Source organism: Oncorhynchus kisutch, linkage group LG17, assembly GCF_002021735.2.
Source record: "Oncorhynchus kisutch isolate 150728-3 linkage group LG17, Okis_V2, whole genome shotgun sequence".
Classification (NCBI taxonomy): domain Eukaryota; kingdom Metazoa; phylum Chordata; class Actinopteri; order Salmoniformes; family Salmonidae; genus Oncorhynchus; species Oncorhynchus kisutch.
In genome coordinates this window covers 46,450,558-46,473,518 of record NC_034190.2, presented here as the reverse complement: position 1 = coordinate 46,473,518, position 22,961 = coordinate 46,450,558, and the positions used below count along the sequence as shown (strand labels likewise).

The 22,961-nt window shown below is 42.0% G+C and overlaps 1 protein-coding gene across 1 annotated transcript in view; it reads left to right on the top strand.

Annotated features, from left to right (window-relative positions):
• The first annotated feature begins 10,549 nt into the window (after positions 1–10,549).
• The window catches only part of LOC109907756 (protein bicaudal D homolog 2), a 77,714-nt gene continuing 65,302 nt past the window's right edge, over positions 10,550–22,961 (top strand). The window contains exon 1 of the mRNA XM_020505937.2: positions 10,550–11,151. Within this exon, the coding sequence (XP_020361526.1) occupies positions 10,912–11,151 (240 nt within the window). The 5' untranslated portion in view covers positions 10,550–10,911. The remainder of the gene's footprint in view (positions 11,152–22,961) is intronic.

The window sequence follows — 22,961 nt, the reverse complement described above, 5'->3', positions numbered from 1 at the left end:
TATCGCCAGCTACCACCTCTAGTACTCTAGCTGGACTTCTGCTCTGTCTGACTGCCCAGGGGCAATGGATTAATAGATAACTTGAGTCACTTTCGCTCCCCCCTTACCCCTCATTGACCCCCCCTCTCATTTCTCTCTCCGTCTGTCTCTCTACTGATCATACTTGCATAACATGATGCAGTGAGTTGTTCGGAGTCACTTTGATACAAGGGGAGATTGCTGTTATTACCAGCTGAGCACATTAAACAACACAATGCTACCAAGGTGCATAAACATGAGAAGAGAAAGTGCTGTATTCTGTTGCAGCAGGAGAAAGAGAGAGAATAGAGAGGGATAAGAGCAGGAGTGAAAGTGACTATGTACAGTTGATATCTATGTAGTTAATATCTTTGTACGGTGTATTACAAATGGATGTATAATGTCTACAAGACAATGGTCAGATATATAGACAGGTTTAATTTACACAAATGCATGTGCTACAATGGTGCACTTAAGCAGTTTCCAATAAAGAAAACTGAATTGCAGGTTACATAAGAACATGGACATTATTAAAAGTAGAAACATCTACCTCATCTAGTGTCCATTTAACACCGTCACAAAATGGTTTTGAGCTTTTAATGTAGAGAGAGATTAGAATTACTGAAGCCACAGAGTGAAATCATTTTAAAACAAGTCTCATTTTTAAAAAGAATTGCTAGACCAATAGAACAGTTCAGTTTAAAAACATTCTTGCATGATGGCATCAAAGCCTTAAGTTGATCCTGTTTCCACTTGTGCATTCCACAGTATACATTCAAATTTGACAAGACACGGAATTGTCAATACAATGAATAGAGCCAGCATAGACAATACAATGCCACAAAAAGGTGCATAAATGAAAGAATAAAGTGCTTTGAGGGTGTGAGTAGCCTGGACACTGGGTACCAGTCTGTCTGTGCTAACATTCAACCGAGAGAGATGGCGAGAGAGAAAGAGATGCTGAGTCCAGTTGGTCGGTGGTTTGGCAATGAATGGAGATCCAATCTTCCTTCTTAATGGAAGACTGTCAGAAGTACCTTGTTGTTCATAGTTCATAGACCCTTTACTCAGTACTTTATTGAAGCACCTTTGGCAGTGATTACAGTCTTGAGACTTCTTGGGTATGACGCTTCAAGCTTGGCATAGCTGTATTTTGGGAGTTCCTCCCATTCTTCTCTGCAGATCCTCTCAAGCTCTGTCAGGTTGGATGGGGAGTGTCGCTGCACAACTATTTTTTATTTGAGTGTCATTATTTCTATATAGCCTACACTTTCTCGTTCTGAACTTGTGACGTGAGTAGGACGGGTGTAGCTTCTTGATAATGATCAAGAGCAGCTGCTTACTGATTTGACAGATCCAATGCAGTTTACACCTCAGACACGGCCTAAACTTCAGCTATGTGAGTGTCGGCTATCGGCAGTAAATGCTTGATCTGATTGAATCTAGGCCTTGCACTCATTCAGTCTGTTTACTTCTATGATTATTGTCATTTAAGAAAATTGTGTTTCTCTCTATTAGATCTGAAACCCCCAGCAGTTCAGCTGCAGTCAAGGTAGTCCTCTGCTGTGGTATTTAATTTACCCGCTGCACCAGTTCCTACTACACCGGCCGTGAAGGGAGAAACTTTTGAGAATTCCCAGATACAGATCATTCAGAATTACGCGTCATACACTTAGGTTGTAGTCATTAAAACTAGTTTTTCAACCACTCCACAAATGTATTGTTAACAAACTATAGTTTTGGCAAGTCGGTTAGGACATTTACTTTGTGCACGACACAAGTAATTTTTCCAACAATTGTTTACAGACAGATTATTTAATTTATAGGTCACTGTATCACAAATCCAGTGGGTCAGAAGTTTACATACACTAAATTGACTGTGACTTTAAACAGCTTGGAAAAGTCCAGAAAATTATGTCATGGCTTTAGAAGCTTCTGATAGGCTAGTTGACATTATTTTAGTCAATTGGAGGTGTACCTGTGGATGTATTTCAAGGCCTACCTTCAAACTCAGTGCCTCTTTGCTTGACACCATGGGAAAATAAAAGAAATCAGCCAAGACCTCAAAAAAGACATTGTAGACCTCCACAAGTCTGGATCATCCTTGGGAGCATTTTCCAAACGCCTGAAGGAATCACGTTCATCTGTACAAACAATAGTATGCAAGTATAAACACCATGGGACCACGCAGCCGTCATACCGCTCAGGAAGGAGATGCAAGAGATGAATGTACTTTGGTGCGAAAAGTGCAAATCAATCCCAGAACAACAGCAAAGGACCTTGTAAAGATGCTGGAGGAAACAGGTACAAAAGTATCTATATTCACAGTAAAACAAGTACTATATTGACAACCTGAAAGGGCGCTCAGCAAGGAAGAAGCCATTGCTCCAAAACCGTCATAAAAAAGCCAGACTACGGTTTGCAAATGCACATAGGGACAAAGATTGTACCCTTTGGAGAAATGTCCTCTGGTCTCATGAAACAAAAATATAACTGTTTGGCCATAATGACCATCGTTATATTTGGAGGAAAAAGGGGTTGGCTTGCAAGCCGAAGAACACCATCCCAACTGTGAAGCATGGGGGTGGCAGCATCATGTTGTGGGGGTGCTGTGCTGCAGGAGGGACTGGTGTACTTAACAAAATAGATGGCATCATGAAAATTCAGTGGATATATTGAAGCAACATCTCAAGACATCAGTTAAAGCTTGGTTGCAAATGGATCTTCCAAATGGACAATGACCCCATGCATACTTGTGGCAAAATGGCTTAAGGACAACAAAGTCAAGGTATTGGAGTGGCCATCACAAAGCCCTGACCTCAATCCTATAGAAAATTTGTGGGCAGAACTGAAAAAGTGTGTGTGTGCAAGGAGGCCTACAAACCTGACTCAGTTACACCAGCTCTGTCCGGAGAAATGGGCCAAAATTCACCCAACTTATTGTGGGACGCTTGTGGAAGGCTACCCAAAATGTTTGACCCAAGTTAAACAATTAAAGGCAATGCTACCAAATACTAATTGAGTGTATGTAAACTTCTGACCCACTGGGAATGTGATGAAAGAAATAAAATCTGAAATAAATCATTCTCTCTACTATTATTCTGACATTTCATTCTTAAAATGAAGTGGTGATCTTACAGTTTCTCAATTGCTAAAACACTCAAACCCATTGGCTGAACAAAGTTCTCAGTTGCCTGGACTCATTTAGCTAATTATGCAGTCTGTTGTCAATACCTTAAAACATTTCACATGGTAAAACACAATTTGCAGATCTCACTTAGACTTTTCAGCAAAACTCTAAACACATTCTGCACTCTTCTAATGCACATGTCATCCATACTGGTAAACACAAGTGGCAACAATCAAATACAAATAGAGAACATATGTCATTGATTGAACACAACTACTCGAAATTGATTTAACCTGTTTCAAATGATGCGACACAACCAATATAAGCCAGTTCAGAGAGCAAACAGGTTGTTGAAGGTGGGAAGGAGAAAGTCTGAGAATGGATACTGTAGTACTTTGCATTGTAGGCTGTATACTGTACAATGGACAAATTGTATGGCCCTGAACATTGTGCTTTCCATTTATTACAGTTTTTTTTGATTGCTTAAGCACGATTTTCAAATCAGGGCCCGTGTTTTCAAAATACTACACACAATTAGCACAACCACACACCCAATTAGAAAAACACTACAGATCCTTTGCAAAATTAAACACTCTTGTAAAAACTATACACTTCTTTTTAAAAACCACACTTTGTTACCATATCAAACACACATGTTTCACATTACTACACTCTGCTGTGATAAACCTAAAACACTTTTACTTCCCTATGGTTAGAGTAGGCTACTATCAACAAAGTACAAATATAATGTAAATTCACCAAACACTACACAAGACCAATGTTGCAGACTGAAGAAACTCATTTATTTCTCAATATGCCCAAAATGTTGACACGTATTGTAAGTTCAAAAAAATATATTAAAAAAAATAAGACATTGTCTCTTCGCCTAGCTGGATCTGGCCAGAGAATTTCATCAACATCGCAGGCAATGTTGTCATTAGCAAGACACCTTGGAAAGAAACGTCTTGAATGACGAATCCATCCGTGCATTGCTGCTACCTCCATCTGGTCACAGGCCTCCTCCATGGCTTGGATGAGGGGTACCTCAGCCTGGAGACGGAGATCATATACCTTCCACCGCCATGCCGAGAAAAACTCTTCTATAGGGTTGAGGAATGGAGAGTATGGTGGAAGATATAGGATGGTGAAATCTGGATGTTGCTGAAACCAGTTCTGAACCAGAGCAGAGCGGTGGAAAGACACATTGTCCCAGACAACAATGTATTGCATATGATCGATTTGATGCTGTTATGTTGTGCAATTGGTCCAAGAATGTAAGTATGAGTGCTGTGTTGTAAGGGCCCATATGGGCATGGCGGTGGAGGACCCCATTCTGTGTAATGGCTGCACAGTGTTATATTACCCCCATGTTGCCCTGGGACATTGACTATAGCCCTGTGGCCAATGATGTTTCTTCCCCTCCTTCGTGTTCTCATCAGGTTGATCCCAGCCTCATCTACGTAAATTAACTCATGCTGGATCTCCTCTCCATCCATTCATAAAAAACTCAGAAAAACAGTGTCAGGCAAAATTGTGTAGTTCAGTGTAGATCTAGTATACATATTACAGTACAGTAAAAGATTGAGACAGTATGCAAGATCACACTGCTAAAGTGAATACATACCTCTGCATAATCATGCCGCAGTCGTTTCACCCTTTTGGGAATTGCGCTCGAAAGGTACTCGATAAATTTGCTTCATTTGAATGGTTTTTTATTTTTGGATGCGTGCCAGTGTTGATGTTGAAACCTGATGGATGTCGTTGAAAATGGCGTGGTTATTGACAATGTTAGATTGGAGCTGCTTGAGTGTTATAGCATTATTGGTCAAAACCATGTTTACTATCTCCCTCTCTTGCTGTTCTGTGAACATAGGAGGCCTTCCCCCTTGTTGTTCCTGACCCACAAACCTATGTAGAAAAAAACCCAGTATACAATAGTACAGTAATTTCACAGGAAGAGGTAACAGAAGTGCATAGAATACAGTACTGTAAGCAGTTACTGAAACCGTGCAGATGTTTTTGGTATGATGATATTTTTACAATACCTATTTTCCAGTCTAAATGTTCTCATCACACTTGCCACTGTATATCGGCTTAGATTTGGCTGTACTCCCAGTCCAGCCTCCCTCAGCGTCAGGCCGTGGTTGACAACGTGGTCAACCAGTGTTGCGCAGATCTCATTTGTCAGATTCGGTCCTCTTTGAGCACCTTCTTGTCTTCCTCCCCTTCCTCCTCCTCCTTGTCCTCCTCCTTGTTCTCCTCCTTGTTCTCCTCCTTGTTCTCCTCCTCGTTCTCCTCCTCGTCCTCCTCCTCGTCTTACTCTTTCTCTGACTCTTTCCATTGCGCTTGAAGACCGATGAACTCACCTGCTGCTTTTTATAGTGCTCCTACACCTGATTGGTGTGTCTACAATTAAGCAAACGAGTGTTTGCACACCTGATGACTGTGTTGAACCAATTGGTTGGACGGTGTGGTATTTTGACAGTCAGAGCTTTGGTATTGCAAGGACGTGACTTCATGATAGATTTTTGTGTGTAATGTATGTTAAGTGTGTTTAGTGTTTTGCAAATCACTGTGTGTAGAGTTTTGCAACAAGTGTGAGGTTGACAATGTGCTTATAGTTGTGCAAATATGGGCTGATGTTTTGCTTCTTGAGTGTAAGGTTTTGCTAATAGTGTACTACTTTTCATTTTAGTGTGTAAGCAATCCCAAAAAACTGTAACAGTACTGACTGCTCAATAGATTTTGACTGGTTGCAGGTTCATATCAACAAAGAACAAGAATTACAGTATCCCAGAGACAAAGGACACGTTTGTGAGATGCAGGGTACAGTACTGTAAAAATAGGGGTACAAGGAGGAGGAAGAACAAAAAACAAAATTGCAAAGAGCAAAGCAGAGTAATAATTTCTGATCAATTTTGAGTTACTATGGTAGAACATGTTCTAAAAAAGACAATGATGTAAAAATATGATTTTTCTTTTGATAACAAAATGTACTTACTTTTGAACATGGGTAAAACTGTTTCGAGGCGAATGTTTCATTTTGCAAGAGGAGTCAGAGGTTATGTAAATAGTGCCTGTAGATAAGGTTTTGTATTTAATGTTTTCAGGAAATGGAGCAAGGTTTCAGAAATTGTGTTTTAGCAATTGAGAAAAACTGTAACTGACCTAAAACAGGGAATTTTTTACTAGGATTAAATGTCAGGAATTGTGAAAAACTGCGTTTAAATGTACTTGGCTAAAGTGTATGTAAACTTCCGACTTCAACTGTATTAACTTTAAGCTTACCAATCACTGCACCTGTACACAGCCCATCTGTAAATAGCCCACCCAACTATCTCATTCCCCAAATTGTTATTTATTTTTTCTCTTTTTGCACCCCAGTATCTCTACTTGCACATCATCATCTGCACATCTATCACTCCAATGTTAAAGCTAAATTATAATTACTTCGCCACTATGGCCTATTTGTTGCCTTACCTCCATAGTCTTACTACATTTTCACACAGTGTATATAGATTTTTCGATTGTGTTTTTTTTCTTTTGTGTTATTGACTGTACATTTGTTTATCCCATGTGTAACTCTGTGTTGTTGTTTTTGCCGCACTGCTTTGCTTTATCTTGGCCAGGTCGCAGTTGTAAATGAGAACTTGTTCTCATCTGGCCTACCTGGTTAAACAAAGGTGAAAAAAATCACAGTCTCACTCCTTCATTTGCTTGACTGGGCAAATGGGATGGAGGAATGGTTTACAATTAGCGGTGTGGGGCTCATCAGGCTGAATGCATCCAAAAGGGGACCCTATTCCCTATAACATTTCCCTGTATAATGCACTACTTTTGACCACCTATGGGCCCTGGTCAAAATTACTGCACTATGTAAAGGGAACAGGGTGCCATTTGGAACACAGACCCTCTGTTGATGAAGCCAGCTGAAATCAATGTCTGCATATCAATTGTTCATCACTCTCCTCATCCAAGCATTGGATAGGTGTAAGCATTGGCTTGAGCTACTTTACAACATTATTAAATCCCTGAGATGAGAATAAATGTGCATGTCCACACTTTGGGAGAAGGACAATGGATAAAAACACAATTGAATTATATCTCTATATTGATATTTCAGACAGTGGCGATTTTAGCATATACATCTTGGTGGAGCAAACTCCCCCAAAATATTTTAGATGCATGTGTGGCCGATGTGAAATGGCTAGCTAGTTAGCGGTGGTGCGCGCTAACAGTGTTTCAGTCGGTGACGTCACTCGCTCTGAGCCCTAGAAGTAGCTGTTCCCCTGTTCAGCATCGCGCCTTTTTTTGTGGCGCGATGGGTAACGATGCTTCGTGAGTGACTGTGGTTGATGTGTGCAGAGGGTCCCTTGTTCAAGCAGAGGGTCCCTGGTTCGAGCCCAGGTTGGGGTGAGGAGAGGGATGGAAGCTATACTGTTACAATGATGCTGTTGACCCGGATCACTGGTTGCTGCAGAAAAGGAGGAGGTCAAAAGGGGGTGAGTGTGGCGGATGTGAAATGGCTAGCTAGTTAGCGGTGGTGCGTGCTAATAGTGTTTCAGTCGGGGACGTCACTGTTTGAATGTTAAATGACGAGACAGAGGCATTGATGCGAGTAACCAGTCTTGTTCAGTACATCACAATACATCCGGGTATCTCAAGCACACCGGTAAAACACATGAGTTGCAGTAATGAACATTTACCAACAGATGGCATCCCTGTGCCATCTTACACCCATAACAGTCACTCGCTCTGAGACCTAGAAGTAGTTGTTCCCCTTGCTCTGCAAGGGCCACGTTTTTTTGGGCGCGATGGGTAACAATGCTTCGTGAGTGACCGTGGTTGATGTGTGCAGAGCCCAGGTTGGGGCGAGGAGAGGGACGGAAGCTATACTGTTACACATGCCAGCAAAGCCACTACACAACACAACGTAACACTACACCTGGCTATCAGCGAAGCCTTGTCTGGCAGCGAAAAAGTTCATTCAGCCTCATTTACTGCCTTTAAAAAAAACATAGCTGATATGGCAGACTTGCTTAAACAAATGTGGTTTCTACTGACAATTTAGATGTATAAAGGAATGATGAGTAGATAAGAGGCAGTCCGTAATTTCGGTTAAAACAATGAGCGAGCTAACGTATTCAATATAACTATTTGTTCAGCACTTTTGAAATGTACAGTGACAGAATGCATAACATGGGCCGTTCTTACAGTATTCTTCCTGTACACCAAGTCAGAACCGTAGGATAAATAAAGGGGGCATATAAGCAGACAATGAAAGCTCTTACAATATTTGATGATGACATTTCCCTAAAACAGACTATAGGCTACATGTGGATTTAGCTACATAAGGATTTGCCAGTAGATAGTCGACTTGATTCATGATGATGACTGCTTGTTTAACTAGCTAGCTATGATTTTGAAAGCATGATGTTGACATGATCAGCCCAATCAAAGCTACGGTAGATATAACGTGATTTGACGTAATTTTGTCTGTGGCCAATGACCTTGAGCCTTCTTGGATGGGCACGTCTAATGTAAATCAATAGCTCTCCCTGTAGATTTGTCGGTGATGTAGTATCCCGATGAGTGACAGCACACTGACCCAATCACGGCGCAACTAGAGAACATTACCAACCCTTACTCTCTGTATTTTCAATTGGCTGCCGAAAGCACTGACCTAGGCTAAAACACCTCCATTTTGAATCTGCTCAAGAAAGCAAAAAAGAGACCATGTTTGTATGCGGCTTTATTAACTAAATTATTTTTTCACATTGTTTGTAAACTGATATGCGAAACGTATTAATGTCAAAATAATGCCACTGATTTCAGATGACCCCCAATAATTAAAATAGAAAACTATGCCCCCCTTTGGTATGTTCTATTGAGAACTGTCTGGTGCTTCTACACTTGCATTGTTTGCTGTTTGGGGTTTTAGGCTGGGTTTCTTTTACAGCACTTTGTGACATCGGCTGATGTAAGAAGGGCTTTATAAATACATTTGATTGAAATTTGATCTGGGACTTGTTGTTTCCCTGTTTAGGCCTACTATTCAAATATATTTAACTTCTTAAGTCAAAGACGAAATTAACTGCAATACACTGTCCTCAAATACTGTCTATTAGCATAACTAGGCCATACAGACCCAAATCAAAATCAAATCAAATCAAATGTATTTATATAGCCCTTCGTACATCAGCTGATATCTCAAAGTGCTGTACAGAAACCCAGCCTAAAACCCCAAACAGCAAGCAATGCAGGTGTAGAAGCACGGTGGCTAGGAAAAACTCCCTAGAAAGGCCAAAACCTAGGATGAAACCTAGAGAGAAACCAGGCTATGTGGGGTGGCCAGTCCTCTTCTGGCTGTGCCGGGTGGAGATTATAACAGAACATGGCCAAGATGTTCAAATGTTCATAAATGACCAGCATGGTCGAATAATAATAAGGCAGAACAGTTCAAACTGGAGCAGCAGCACGGCCAGGTGGACTGGGGACAGCAAGGAGTCATCATGTCAGGTAGTCCTGGGGCATGGTCCTAGGGCTCAGGTCCTCCGAGAAAGAGAAAATTAGAGAGAGCACGCTTAAATTCACACAGGACACCGAATAGGACAGGAGAAGTACTCCAGATATAACAAACTTACACTAGCCCCCCAACACATAAACTACTGCAGCATAAATACTGGAGGCTGAGACAGGAGGGGTCAGGAGACACTGTGGCCCCATCCGAGGACACCCCCAGACAGGGCCAAACAGGAAGGATAAAATCCCACCCACTTTGCCAAAGCACAGCCCCCACACCACTAGAGGGATACCCACACGGGACCCATTGTATAAACAAAAATCATCGTATTAAAACGTGTCCAGTGCAACATGCCTAGCTCTGCCCACTGGGGATGGCTTACGGATCGCTCTTTACAATAAGCGCTCATATTGTCATATTCCAACAGCTCAGTTATACCACCACACCAGCAAAAAAACAATGCATCCAGTAGCCAATAGCCTCAATAAATGCATGACAATATCAATGACAATAGGCTATTTAGTTCATAACCTATTATCTGCTTTAGTCATTTGATCAAGTTGATCGCTCAGAGTGATGCTCTTGTCAAAAGCCGCTGGAAACACTTTTATTATAGGCTATAGCTATGACTACAGCATTGTGAATCTACAGAAACAACCGACAGATGGCACGAGATGCACAGTGACCAAATCTTTTCTAGACCCATTCCTTTGAAAATAAAATGCCGCTTCAGTGTTCCACACGTTTCACCTTAGACTAGCCTGCACACAATGCCTGATGGGATATGAGTGCATTTGCCTGACGTCTATGCACTGGCGTTTGTGGTACTACATTTCCCATCAACCACCATTCTTATATTCTAGTTCTCTCAGCTGAGTGATCTGACAGCGCTAGACAGCTTCTCCCCCCAATCGCTCTGAGCAGCCGGGGAGAGGCGAAGGGCAAAGGAACTGCAGTCATGGAGCAGTTGTAGGGATAACAGACAAGCCTCTCCTGCCGGAAGAAATAAAGACACCACAGCTTCATGACCGAAAACGCAATACCCAAAGTGGCAACGAGAAACGCAAGAGTACCGATCATGCAGTTCAAATACAGAAGAATCGAATAATCTATTCAAACGAAAGGGTTCTCCGCGATCCTTCAAGATTGGACCCGCTTGAAGCCGTCTCATCCCCTCGTCGTTCGTCGTAGGATTAGCTGGCGCATCGGCCAAGGTTGATCCATCACCAACATCCATAGTATGTCCGTGGAGGAGAAGCGCTATTCTGAAACGATGCTCGTGCTGGAGGCCGAACCGGAGTGTCTGCGAGCCGAGATAGAGCGCCTTTCCCGGGAGCTGAGTGAGACCACCCATGAGAAGATCCAGGCGGCGGAGTACGGGCTGGCAGTGCTGGAGGAGAAGCAGCAGCTTAAACATCAGTATGACGACCTGGAGATCGAATACGAGACCGTGCGCCAGGAACTGGACGTGCTCAAAGAGGTATGTTGTAGTCTTTTAACGGTGTGCATTTTCTGTATGAAATTGAAATATACATTTGAACTGCTATAAAATATCATGCATTTTATATTTGTGTGCGTGTGTAGGGGTGCCGGGAGGGGGGGGGGGGTGATGATGAAGTACGTGTAACTTATGTTCTATCAATGATTCCCCTCTCAGGGGGGATTTATATTATTGCCATACTGCCCCTTCTAGCTATTAGGCTTCGTAATATCTTTCTAAACTGCTGTGGAATTAGCTTTTTCTAATTTAAGATATTGGGGTTAGAGACATGAGTTCTGTTTTTCCATGCCCATACAGTGTTTGTTGTGTATTGTCATTAGCTGTGTGATTTGAAATGTAAACTCCAATATACTGAACAAAAATATAAACGCAACATCTAACCATTTAAAATATTTTACTGAGTTACAGTTGAAATAAAATCAGTCAATTGAAATAAATGCATTAGGCCCTATTCTATGGATTTCACATGACTGGGAATACAGATTTGCATATGTTGGTCACAGATACCTTACAAAAAAAGGTAGGACCGTGGATCACAAAACCAGTCAGTATCTGGTGTGACCACCATTTGCATCATGCAGCGCGACACATATCATTTGCATAGAGTTTATCAGACTGTTAATTGTGGCCTGTGGAATGTTGTAATTTTCAGCTTCCAGGAATTGTGTACAGATCTTTGCGACATGGAGCTGTGCATTATCATGCTAAAACATAAGGTGATGTCGGTGAATGAATAGCACCACAATGGACCTCAGAATTTCGTATCTGTGCGTTCAAATTGCCATCGATAAATTGCAATTGTGGTCATTGTCCGTAGTTTATGCCTGCCCAATACCATAACCCCACCGCCACCATGGGGCACTTGGCACGTTGACATCAGCAAACCCGTCACCCACATGACGCCATACACGTGGTCTGTGGTTGAGTGGCAGGTTGGACTTACTGCCAAATTCTCTAAAGCAACATTGGAGGTGCTTATGGAAGAGAAATTAACATTCAATTATCAGGCAACAGCTCTGGTGGACATTCCTGCAGTCAGCATGCCGATTGCATGCTCCATCAAAACTTGTGTGAAAACTTGTGTGACAAAACTGCACATTTTAGAGTGGCTTTTTATTGTCCCCCGCACAAGGTGCACCTGTGTAATGGCCATGCTGTTTAATCAGCTTCTTGATATACCACACCTTTTAGGGGAATGAATTATCTTGGCAAAGGAGAAATGCTGACTAACAGGGCTGTAAACATATTTGTGGACATAATTTGAGAGAAATAAGGTTTTTGTGCACATGAAACATTTCTGGAATCTTTTATTTCAGCTCATGAAACATGGGACCAACACTTTACATGTTGTGTTTATATTTTTGTTCAGTGTATATTGCACCGCTGAAATATTATAGGCTTACTCCAATAAGGATGAAGATGAGTTATCTGACTTGCTGAACATTCACTAATGTATCTGAGTAATGGTTATCCACTGCCACCCTGTTTATTAATGTGCAACGGATAAAAAAGTGGACATTCACTCAATTGCTTTTGGTTGATATCGTTTAATCCCTCATTTAAACACACATAAGTCCTCTCTAATGCCAATTTTGACAATACTCTTAGTGAAGCAGTCTCTCAAACCAGAGGACCTTAATTATCTGGTATTTCCAGTCTGGTTTGAAAAAGAGGCGGACATGTGGTTTTTGAATTTTGAATGTTCCCGCCTGAAAAAGAGGAAGGATGAGTAACCTACTCACAGAGGAAACTAAATGAGTTTTGACCATTCAGGAATGGAGGAATGTTGACTGTTAGTTAGGGCAGGGAGACAGGATAAAGCACTGGCATGTCTTTCCAAACTGTGAAAACCCCTTTCCCATTTAAATGTAACACGCCAGTCCTAGTTCTACCTTCCTTTTCCTGGCCGAGGTTTCAGCAGCCTTGTGATTTTGATTAGGAAAGAAGGAGAGTGGGGTAAGAAGTAGGGTAGGGAGTCAGAGTGAACTGCTACAGCTGCTGAACAGCTTACGTGTCCCAGAGCAGTTTGGTAGAAAAGGGGCATGTCCTTTTTTTGCACTGAGATTTCTCCCCAGAGATTCACTGCATGGCCTGGATGAGTCACTTCCTGCTATGTGGAACCTATCTCTGAGATGTTACTTCCTTATTGCCTCCCACATGACTAGAACAAACCAATCATCATGGCACAGTGGGCCGGGTACCCTATGATGACAGCTCCCTTGGGTCTGTAAATATGTGAGTGGAATGAGGCAGAGAGAGAGAGAGAGGAGGGAGGCAGAGAAAAAGGGAGAGGAACCCTTGGCTGAACAGATATAACATAGTAAAAGCTTAAGGCAATAAACACATTGTTTCTCTCTGTCGTCCCTTTCCTCTGTCTCTTCGCCCTCTTTCTCCCCTTCACTATTGCATCTCTCTCTCTCTCTCTCTCGCTCTCTCTCTGTGGTTTAGTGGCTGGGTTTTTTGAGTGCTTTCTCAGCAGCCTCTGCTCTGTGTTCCCATGCTTTCTTTTGGCCACTATCTCAGAATAACATGGAAAACTCCTGAATAGAGGAAACAAACTGACAGAGATAGAGCAAGAATAGGGTAAGCTGATTGCTTCAAGAAAATAATAGGTTGTGCTTTTGTTTTTCTTCCACTTTTCGAAGCAGACTATAATTTTTTTTAAACAGCCTGAATCTTTGCATTTTTGTCTGATTTACCAAGTTGGCGATGACTCGTTGGTTAGTCACGGAAAATTGTGTTTTGAATGAACAAATGTCTAATATCCACCGTTTGTTTGAGCAATTCTGGTTTGATGATCATTAAGACTTGTCCACCAGGAAATCAGTTAATTGTTTGTGGGGTTGCCATTTGTGAGAGTATCGTGGATATTGAGATTTCCATAGAGTTATACCTGGATCCGTTTGCTGTGTGCCAAGTTGAATTTATATTTTAATTCATTTTAATGACTGCCCTCAATGCATAGCCGCAGGAAGTGTGGGTATGGGTGCTGAGGGTGCTCTAGCACCCCAGAATTTTTTTCTTCTTCTAAAAATACACCTTATCTCAGTGGATGATATCCACAGAAAATACAATAATACAATACAATACAATAATAACAAAACATTTCTTCATATTTCATTTTATACAGGATGCCTGAATAGAATCATCTGTAATAGAGGAGGGTGAGATGTTATTCTGCTGAAACACACTGTTAACTCAGATGGCTTATGGTGCAGTGCACTCATGTCATTATAGTACTTCAGTCACAATGGGTTGTCTGAATTCAAATGGCTAATTTCTATTGGCCTGCCACTGTGTGCTGAGTTAATTAAGGGAGCACTATTAGCAGCAACTTTGGTGACTGGTAAGATGGTCTAGCTGACTTATACAAACAGAATGTTGCCTGTCCTTTGTCTGTAGGGGTTGCTAGGACTGTTGGACTACTGTCTAGTCAGGTAAATGTTGGATGACCATTGTCCCTGGAGATGGTTATTACATAGCTGTATCTGGCTACTATTTACAATGGTGAATACCATATTTGGTTATCTTTACTCTTTGGTTGTCCTCTCTGATTTACACATCACTGTCTGTCCAACACTGGACCCTGTGTTCGTCTCTGCTTGTGCACACAATTCATACTTGTTGTGTGTTAAAAGGACAGATGTTAGTCTTTTGTCCCAATCTGGGTGGGAAAAAGCCGGTCAGAAATCATTGTTGGCATTGAGCAAAGTCCAGTTGCCCTTGAAACTGGAGTAGGCCTAACCCCGGGAGCAGGGAAGGGCAAACTGCAGAAGAGGACACACACACGCACAATAAATTGGAGGAATTCATCTCTGTGATGTTGCCTAGTCTGTTGCCTAGTAACAGCACAGATCTTTGCCTTAATTTGAGAATCTGGCATGCTGCCTTCCCAGCAGGTGTTACGACCAGTGTGACTGTGAGTGTGTGACTGAGGCTGCTGCTCTGCAAATGAAGGCTTTACAGCTACCTGTTGCTGCAGAATGGCACACATACAGGAAACCATCAGAGACCGTCCATGGATGGAGGCTATTCTATGGATAGATTTGATATGGTATATTCTGAGGATATTTTTTTTGTCTTTCTATATGTCCATCCACTGATTCTTTACATGTTATTTCCCTCTCGTTGTTCCAGATTTTCTAGTAGCCAGTATTCTAGGAATCCTGCCCTGCTACTTGCTAGTCACCCTGACATGCTGCTCCCATACTAACATACTGCCCAGGCTTTAGATTCCTACTGTTGGTATATTGTCATTCCTTGGGTCTCTCACCCTCCCCTTACATGTTACTGTAACATAAGGTCACAACCTCTGTGTTTGGCTTTGCTTTGACTCTTGTCATGGTTTCTGAGTGAGTGGACCGTTGGCAAGCCAACTTTCTCCACACCCCAATCTTACCACACCTTTCAGGGGTAGAGGGTGCTTTCTGTTTGTTGACTGTTGCTACCCATTGATAGCCCATTTATAGCCAAAATAGCTGCTACGGCTATCTTGGATTATAGTGTCCATCTGTTGGCCTGTTAGACCTACATCCTGGGTCACTTGGCCCCCGGCTCATCTGCGGTGTCCTAGGGTGCTTCTCAATAATTTAAGATGGATTCCTCTCCTCGTTTCCTTTTTCTTCCTCTCCTTCGTCTCCAATGATAAGATCCTATCAAAACATAAGGTAAACCTGCTGTCAAAGCATAGGTTTATAAGAGCAGGTTTAGCACAATCCTCCTTAGTCCTATAATGTGATTAGGCTGCTATACTCTCCACCTTATTGATGATACGACTGTGGACTTTAGCCTCTTTACCATTTAGAGTACAACTTCAAATGACAAGTTAATGATATTATACTACACCTTCACCTTACCAGTTGATGATATCACAGGTTTACAGACTCGAGCCCCCACAGCTGTTGTTTATATTCTTCATTTAAACCACTCAGCAAAGACATCATGTGCCACACCTTTCTTTAACTGTTCTTGTGACTCGTGGGAGTCCCCAACCACAGATCCAGGATTAGATTACTTTAACCCCATAGTCTCGTGATGCCATCCTTCCAGGTATCGTTTATCACTGGGCTGGAAATTGTGGTTTCCTCGAAACCCATTTTAACCATAACTATTACAGGGAAATAAAACAGTGGTTAGGGGTAGCTTCACTGAGACTGTGGAATATCTGTCTTGTTGTGAATGTTCAGACTGGTGTTACACAACTAGGATGCAATGTTGCATGTGACATCATCTCAAGCAACTGTTGCTGTTACATGTAGCAAATCTAAAGCTCTGGGCCTCTCTCAGGCCTGTGGAACCGATTGTCACGAGGTTGACCGGGTGGCCATAAAGATGACAGCATTCTAAAATTATTGTGGGAGCAGACAACGGGCCCATAGAACATTCCATAGCCTTCTCTTTCCACATCTTTTTCTTTGTTTCTCTCCAATGCTGGACCAATGCTGTTAGTCAACACACACACACACACTACTGTTGTCATGACAAAGGCCAGTGTTCTCTGAGTTCTTGTGACATTGTGGAGAGTGTCAGAGAACACACTATAGCCATTCAGTCACGCCCCCTCCCTCTCTCCCTCTTTTTCTCTCTCCCTCTCTCTCCAGCAGCTGTGCATCAGGCTGTGGAATTCTCCCTGACAATCGGAGGCTAAAACACAGTTAAGCTCAGAAGAACTGGGCACTCTGTGCTCGGCTCGCTGGCCTTTGAGTGCCTAAGCCCGATAGGGTTAACAGGTCTTGGGTGCCAAAGATGAAGGGAGAGTTAAACGCTCTCAGAACACAGAGGAATGACTTCAGGAGAGATTGAGAGAGGTCCCATTGTGGCTGTATTTGTAAGGACGGGTCACTTTTGTCCCTTTTTAAATGCCAGATCGCTAAAGCGATGTCCTTTAACAAAGATGTTTGGTGTGACTTTAAACCCCTCCACTGTGTTCGTTGTGTCAAACCCCTAGGATTAGGGCTGTTGTGGTGACCGTATTACCGCCACACCGGCAGTCAAGAGTCGTGAAGGCAGTCAAATTCCATGTGACCGTTTAGTCACGGTAATTAGGCTTCTCCAAGCTCTGATGCTGCTGAGTCATTAGTAGACTACCAACTTGCTACCTGCCTGGTACTCAGGACTCTATTATCCCTCGAATCACTCTGACATCAATGCAAATGTAATCCAAATTTAATCAAACACTTCATGAGATCCCATGAGCTCATGTTGCACAACATTTTTTATAGGCTATGCAATTGCGCAAGAAAACAGAGTGATGGCCTCTATTAAAAAGAGGAGGATCCCATCAGCTTTCTATAGGCTAGACCTACTATATTTATATCTCAACTTTCATAATATAAAAAATATATTTAGCTAATTGATTATCTTTACAATAGGAGTATAGCCTACCTGGCTGGCATGAAGATGAACCACAGGAAACGCGTCCTCCATTTGCTATTTAAGTGCAGGTAGCCTAGTGGTTTGAGGGTTGGGGCAGTAACCGAAAGGTTGCCAGATTGAATCCCTGAGGTGACAAGTAAAAAATCTGTCGTTCTGCCCCTGAACAAGGCAGTTAACCCACTGTTCCTAGGCCGTCATTGTAAATAAGAATTTGTTCTTAACTGACTTGCCTAGTTAAATAATAGGCTCAGGAAGGAGACACATTCTGTCTCCTAGAGATGAACATACTTTGGTGCGAAAAGTGCAAATCCATCACAGAACAACAGCAAAGCATCTATGAAGATGCTGAAGGAAACAGGTTCAAAAGTATCTATATCGACAGTAAAAGTCCTATATCGACATAACCTGAAAGACCGCTCAGCAAGGAAGAAGCCATTGCTCCAAAACCGCCATAAAAAAGCCAGACTACGGTTTGCAACTGCACATGGTGACAAAGATCGTACTTTTTGGAGAACTGTCCTCTGGTCTGATGAAACAAAAATAGAACTGTTTGGCCATAATGACCATCGTTATGTTTGGAGAAGAAAGGGGGAGGCTTGCAAGCCGAAGAATACCATCCCAACCGTGATGCACGGGTGTGGCAGCATCATGTTGTGGGGGTGCTTTGCTGCAGGAGGGACTGGTGCACTTCACAAAATAGATGGCATCATGACGTAGGAAAATTGTGTGGATATATTGAAGCAACATCTCAAGACATCAGTCAGAGCTTGGTTGCAAAGCTTAGTTGCAAATGGGTCTTCCAAATGGACAATGACCCCAAGCATACTTCCAAAGTTGTGGCAAAATGGCTTAAGGACAATAAAGTCAAGGTATTGGAGTGGCCAGCACAAAGCCCTGACCTCAATCCTACATAAAATTTGTGGGCAGAACTGAAAAAGCGTGTGCGAGTAAAGGAGGCCTAGAAACCTGACTCAGTTACTCCAGCTCTGTTAGGAGGAATGGGCCATAATTCACCCAATTTATTGTGGGAAGCTTGTGGTAGACTACCCGAAGCATTTGACCCAAGTTAAACAATTTAAAGGCAATGCTACCAAATACTTATTGGGTGTATGTAAACTTCTGACCCACTGGGAATGTGATGAAAGAAATAAAAGCTGAAATAAATAATTCTCTCTTCTATTATTCTGACATTTCACATTCTTAAAATAAAGTGGTGCTCCTAACTGACCTAAAACTGTGAATTTTTACTAGGATTAAATGTCAGGAGTTTAAATGTATTTGGCTAAGGTGTATGTAAACTTCTGACTTCAACTGTATATTTAAAGACAAGATTAAATCAAGAATAGTCTGATGGGTGACAATATTAGCATATCACTTGTGAATTATATGTTATCACTTGTGAATTATGCCCAGTTTAAAGCAAGATGCCTTTTTTTTTGTAATTTTTTCAAATCATAGATGCACACCTCATGTAGCCTAGCCCAAAGGCCTATATGTTGTGATAAGGTTTGTATCACAACGAAAGTGGCCAAATAACTTCTTAAAATTAAGCACATTACTCTGCTTTACAAGGGGTGTAGAGTCTATCTGGGATACATGAGCAGAGTGTGAATTTAAAGTTTGGGGAAGATACTATTCACCATAAAAATGCACCTTTATAATAAAAGCATTCCTTGCATTATCGCATTTGCGTTCACTTTTGATAGTATTATTTTCCACTAATGGAACATTTGTGCTTATAATCTACTGTCGCGTGCACATTGTAATCAAGTACTTCTCAAATTGTGAATGAGAGACTGACAAAGTGTGTACAGGTCGGCAAAAATAAAATCAAATCAAAACCTCATTAGAGTCACATCATACAGCCTTACAATGTATTAAAAATCAAAACATATACCCGATGTTTGTAGAACAACTAAAGTTACATAAATAACTCTAAATTAAGAATATAGAAGGACCTGTTTCTTTGTTGACGCTCAACACAGAATAGCCGCATGTGCACACTCCATCAGAAATCATTTGGAGAAAATATCCTTTCTATTTTATTCAGCTTTGTTCAATTTAATTTTTCATACTATAAAATAATGCCACGGAATTCTAAGCAAATCCTGTCTTCTAAATGAATTAGTGTACCCAACAGCCAGATCAGGACCTAACATAAGGACAACTCAGAGAATGCTGTTCTGTTCTTCTGATATAGACTAATAGACTTTCTTCATATCATGTTTCTTTAGACCTGTCTAAAATAAGTAATGGATTTGTTGTGAAGGTGTAGACTATATTACATGGATTTATTAGACTTTTTAAATGTAGATGTTCCAAAGGTCTGCATCAGTGGCTTGTGTGGAAGCCAGGAGATGCTAAATGTGTTTATGTTAATTACCGGTCAATTACCGTGAAACCGCCAGTTATTTGCTTGACAATCACGGGCTGACAGAATTCAGTGAACGCCACAGCCCTAGCTATTGGATGCCTTTTAAAAATAGGATAACACAGTCCATTGGTTCTCTTGTAAGGGAAGAGATGTCCTAAAGTCATCCTCAGCTTGATTGTTGTAGTCCCACGGTTGGATTGGTCTCTAGTAAGGGGGTGTTTGTCTGGAGTGTTTGCCCCAAAATGGAGCTCTGATAGTGGGGTTGGTCAGTGATTGGCAGGGCCTCCCTCCCTGGAGCCACCAGACCATGGTTGATATGGATGCTTCTCTAAACTATGTACTTTGGGATCCCAACACCCTCTCCCCATATTGTTTTAGAGGGTATTTTAACCGTTCCTTTCATCTCTGGCGGCCCTGTGCCGGACACCCGCTCCGCAATTAAGGGGTAATCTTTTCTAAAAGGCACTAAATAAAGTCCCAAATCCCCCCCCTTCTTGGTCTAAGAGGATGAATCCCAGCCGCTGTGCTCAGGGCTTATGGATGTCTGGGAGCAAGGCCAGGGCCTGGCGACGCTCAGCCCAGGGAAAAGAGTGCCTGTCTGGGTGCTGCTGCCCTGCCCTGCCACTCCTCTGCCCACCCCCGCACTGGTGCTCTACCGGCACTTGTTCCCTGCTAGCCTACTCCACTGTCTGTATGTCTCCACTGGGTCTGTCCTGCTGCTCTGGTGTCCCATGGAATGGGCCAGCTGGGATAAATGCAGACAGGCGATGTGTGGGTCCATAAGGCAGTAGAGCAGAAGGCATTGTCTGCAATGTCTAAAAAATACATACACTACACGACAAAAAGTATGTGGGCTAGAGGTCGACCGATTATGATTTTTCAACGTCGATATCAATACCGATTATTGGAGGGCCAAAAAAAGCCGATACCGATTAATTGGACGATTTTAACAAATGTATTTGTAATAATAACAATCACAACAATACTGAATGAACACTTATTTTAACTTAATATAATACATCAATAAAAATCAATTTAGCCTAAAATAAATAATGAAACATCAATTTGGTTTAAATAATGCAAAAGAAGAAAGTAAAAGTGCAATATGTGCCATGTGGAAAGCTCAGAACATGAGAACATATGAAAGCTGGTGGTTCCTTTCAACATGAGACTTCAATATTCCAAGGTAAGAGATAGTTATAGTATTTATAGGACTTTTGTATTTCATATACCTTTGACTATTGGATGTTCTTATAGGCACTTTAGTATTGCCAGTGTAAAAGTATAGCTCCTGTCCCTCTCCTCGCCCCTATCTGGGCTCGAACCAGGAACACAACGACAACAGCCACACTTGAAGCAGCGTTACCCATCACTCCACAAAAGCCGCGGCCCTTGCAGAGCAAGGGGAATAACTACTCCAAGTCTCAGAGCGAGTTAGCGAGCACCCCGCTAACTAGCTAGCCATTTCACATCGGTTACACCAGCCATTACATTAGGCTGATAGGCTTGAAGTCATAAACAACACTGTGCTTGTGTAGAGCTGCTGGCAAAACGCACGAAAGTGCTGTTTGAATGAATGCTTACGAGCCTGCTGCTGCCTACCATCGCTCAAATCACAGACTTAATTATAACATAACAAACAGAAATACGAGCCTTTGGTCATTCATATGGTCGAATCCGGAAACTATCATTTCGAAAACAAAACGTTTATTATTTCAGTGAAATACCGAACCGTTCAGGATTTTATCTAACGGGTGGCAACCCTAAGTCTAAATATTCTTGTTACATTGCAGAACCTTCAATGTTATGTCATAATTATGTAAAATTCTGGCAAATTATTTTGCAATGAGCCAGGCTGCCCAAACTGTTGCATATACCCTGACTCGCACAATGAACGCAAGAGAAGTGACACAATTACACCTGGTTAATATTGCCTGCTAACCTGGATTTATTTTAGCTAAATATGCAGGTTTAAAATATATAATTCTGTGTATTGATTTTAAGAAAGGCATTTGTGTTTATGGTTAGGCACAGTCGTCCAACGATTGTGCTTTTTACGCAAATGCGCTTTTGTTAAATCATCCCCCAGTGTTGCATCGATTATGTGCAATACAGGACACGCTAGATAAACTAGTAATATCATCAACCATGTGTAGTTATAACTAGTGATTATGATTGATTGTTTTTTATAAGATAAGTATAATGCTAGCTAGCAACTTACCTTGGCTTCTACTGCATTCGCATAACAGGCAGGCTCCTCGTGGAGTGCAATGAGGCAGGTAGTTAGAGCGTTGGACTAGTTTACTGTAGGGTTGCAAGATTGAATCCCCCGAGCTGACAAGGTGAAAGTCTGTCGTTCTTCTCCTGAACAAGGCAGTTAACCCACCGTTCCTAGGTCATCTTTGAAAATAAGAATGTGTTCTTAACTGACTTGCCTAGTTAAATCAAGGTATAAAACAAATAATAATAGGCAAAATCGGTGCCCAACCATACCGATTTCCGGTTGTTATGAAAACTTGAAATCGGCCCTAAGTAATCGGCCATACCGGCCATTCCGATTAATCGGTCGACCTCTAATGTGGACACATGCTCATCGAACCTCTCATTCCAAAATCATGGGCATTGATATGGAGTTGGCCCCCCTTTGCTACTACAGCCTCCCCTCTTCTGGGAGGGCCTTCCTCTAGATGTTGAAACATTGCTGCGGGGACTTGCTTCCATTCAGCTACAAGAGCATTAGTGAGGTTGGGCACTTATTTTGGGCGATTAGGCCTGGCTTGCAGTCGGCGTTCCAATTCATCCCAAAGGTGTCCGATGGGGTTGAGGTCAGAGCTCTGTGCACACCAGTCAAGTTCTTCCACAATGATCTCTATAAATCATTTCTGTATGGACCTCGCTTTGTGCACTGAGGCATTGTAATGCTGAAACAGAAAAGGGCCTTCCCCAAACTATGGCATTGAAAAGGACCTTCCCCAAATCATGGCATTGCGCATGGTGATCTTAGGCTTGTGTGCGGCTGCTCCAGACTAACAGTTCTTGT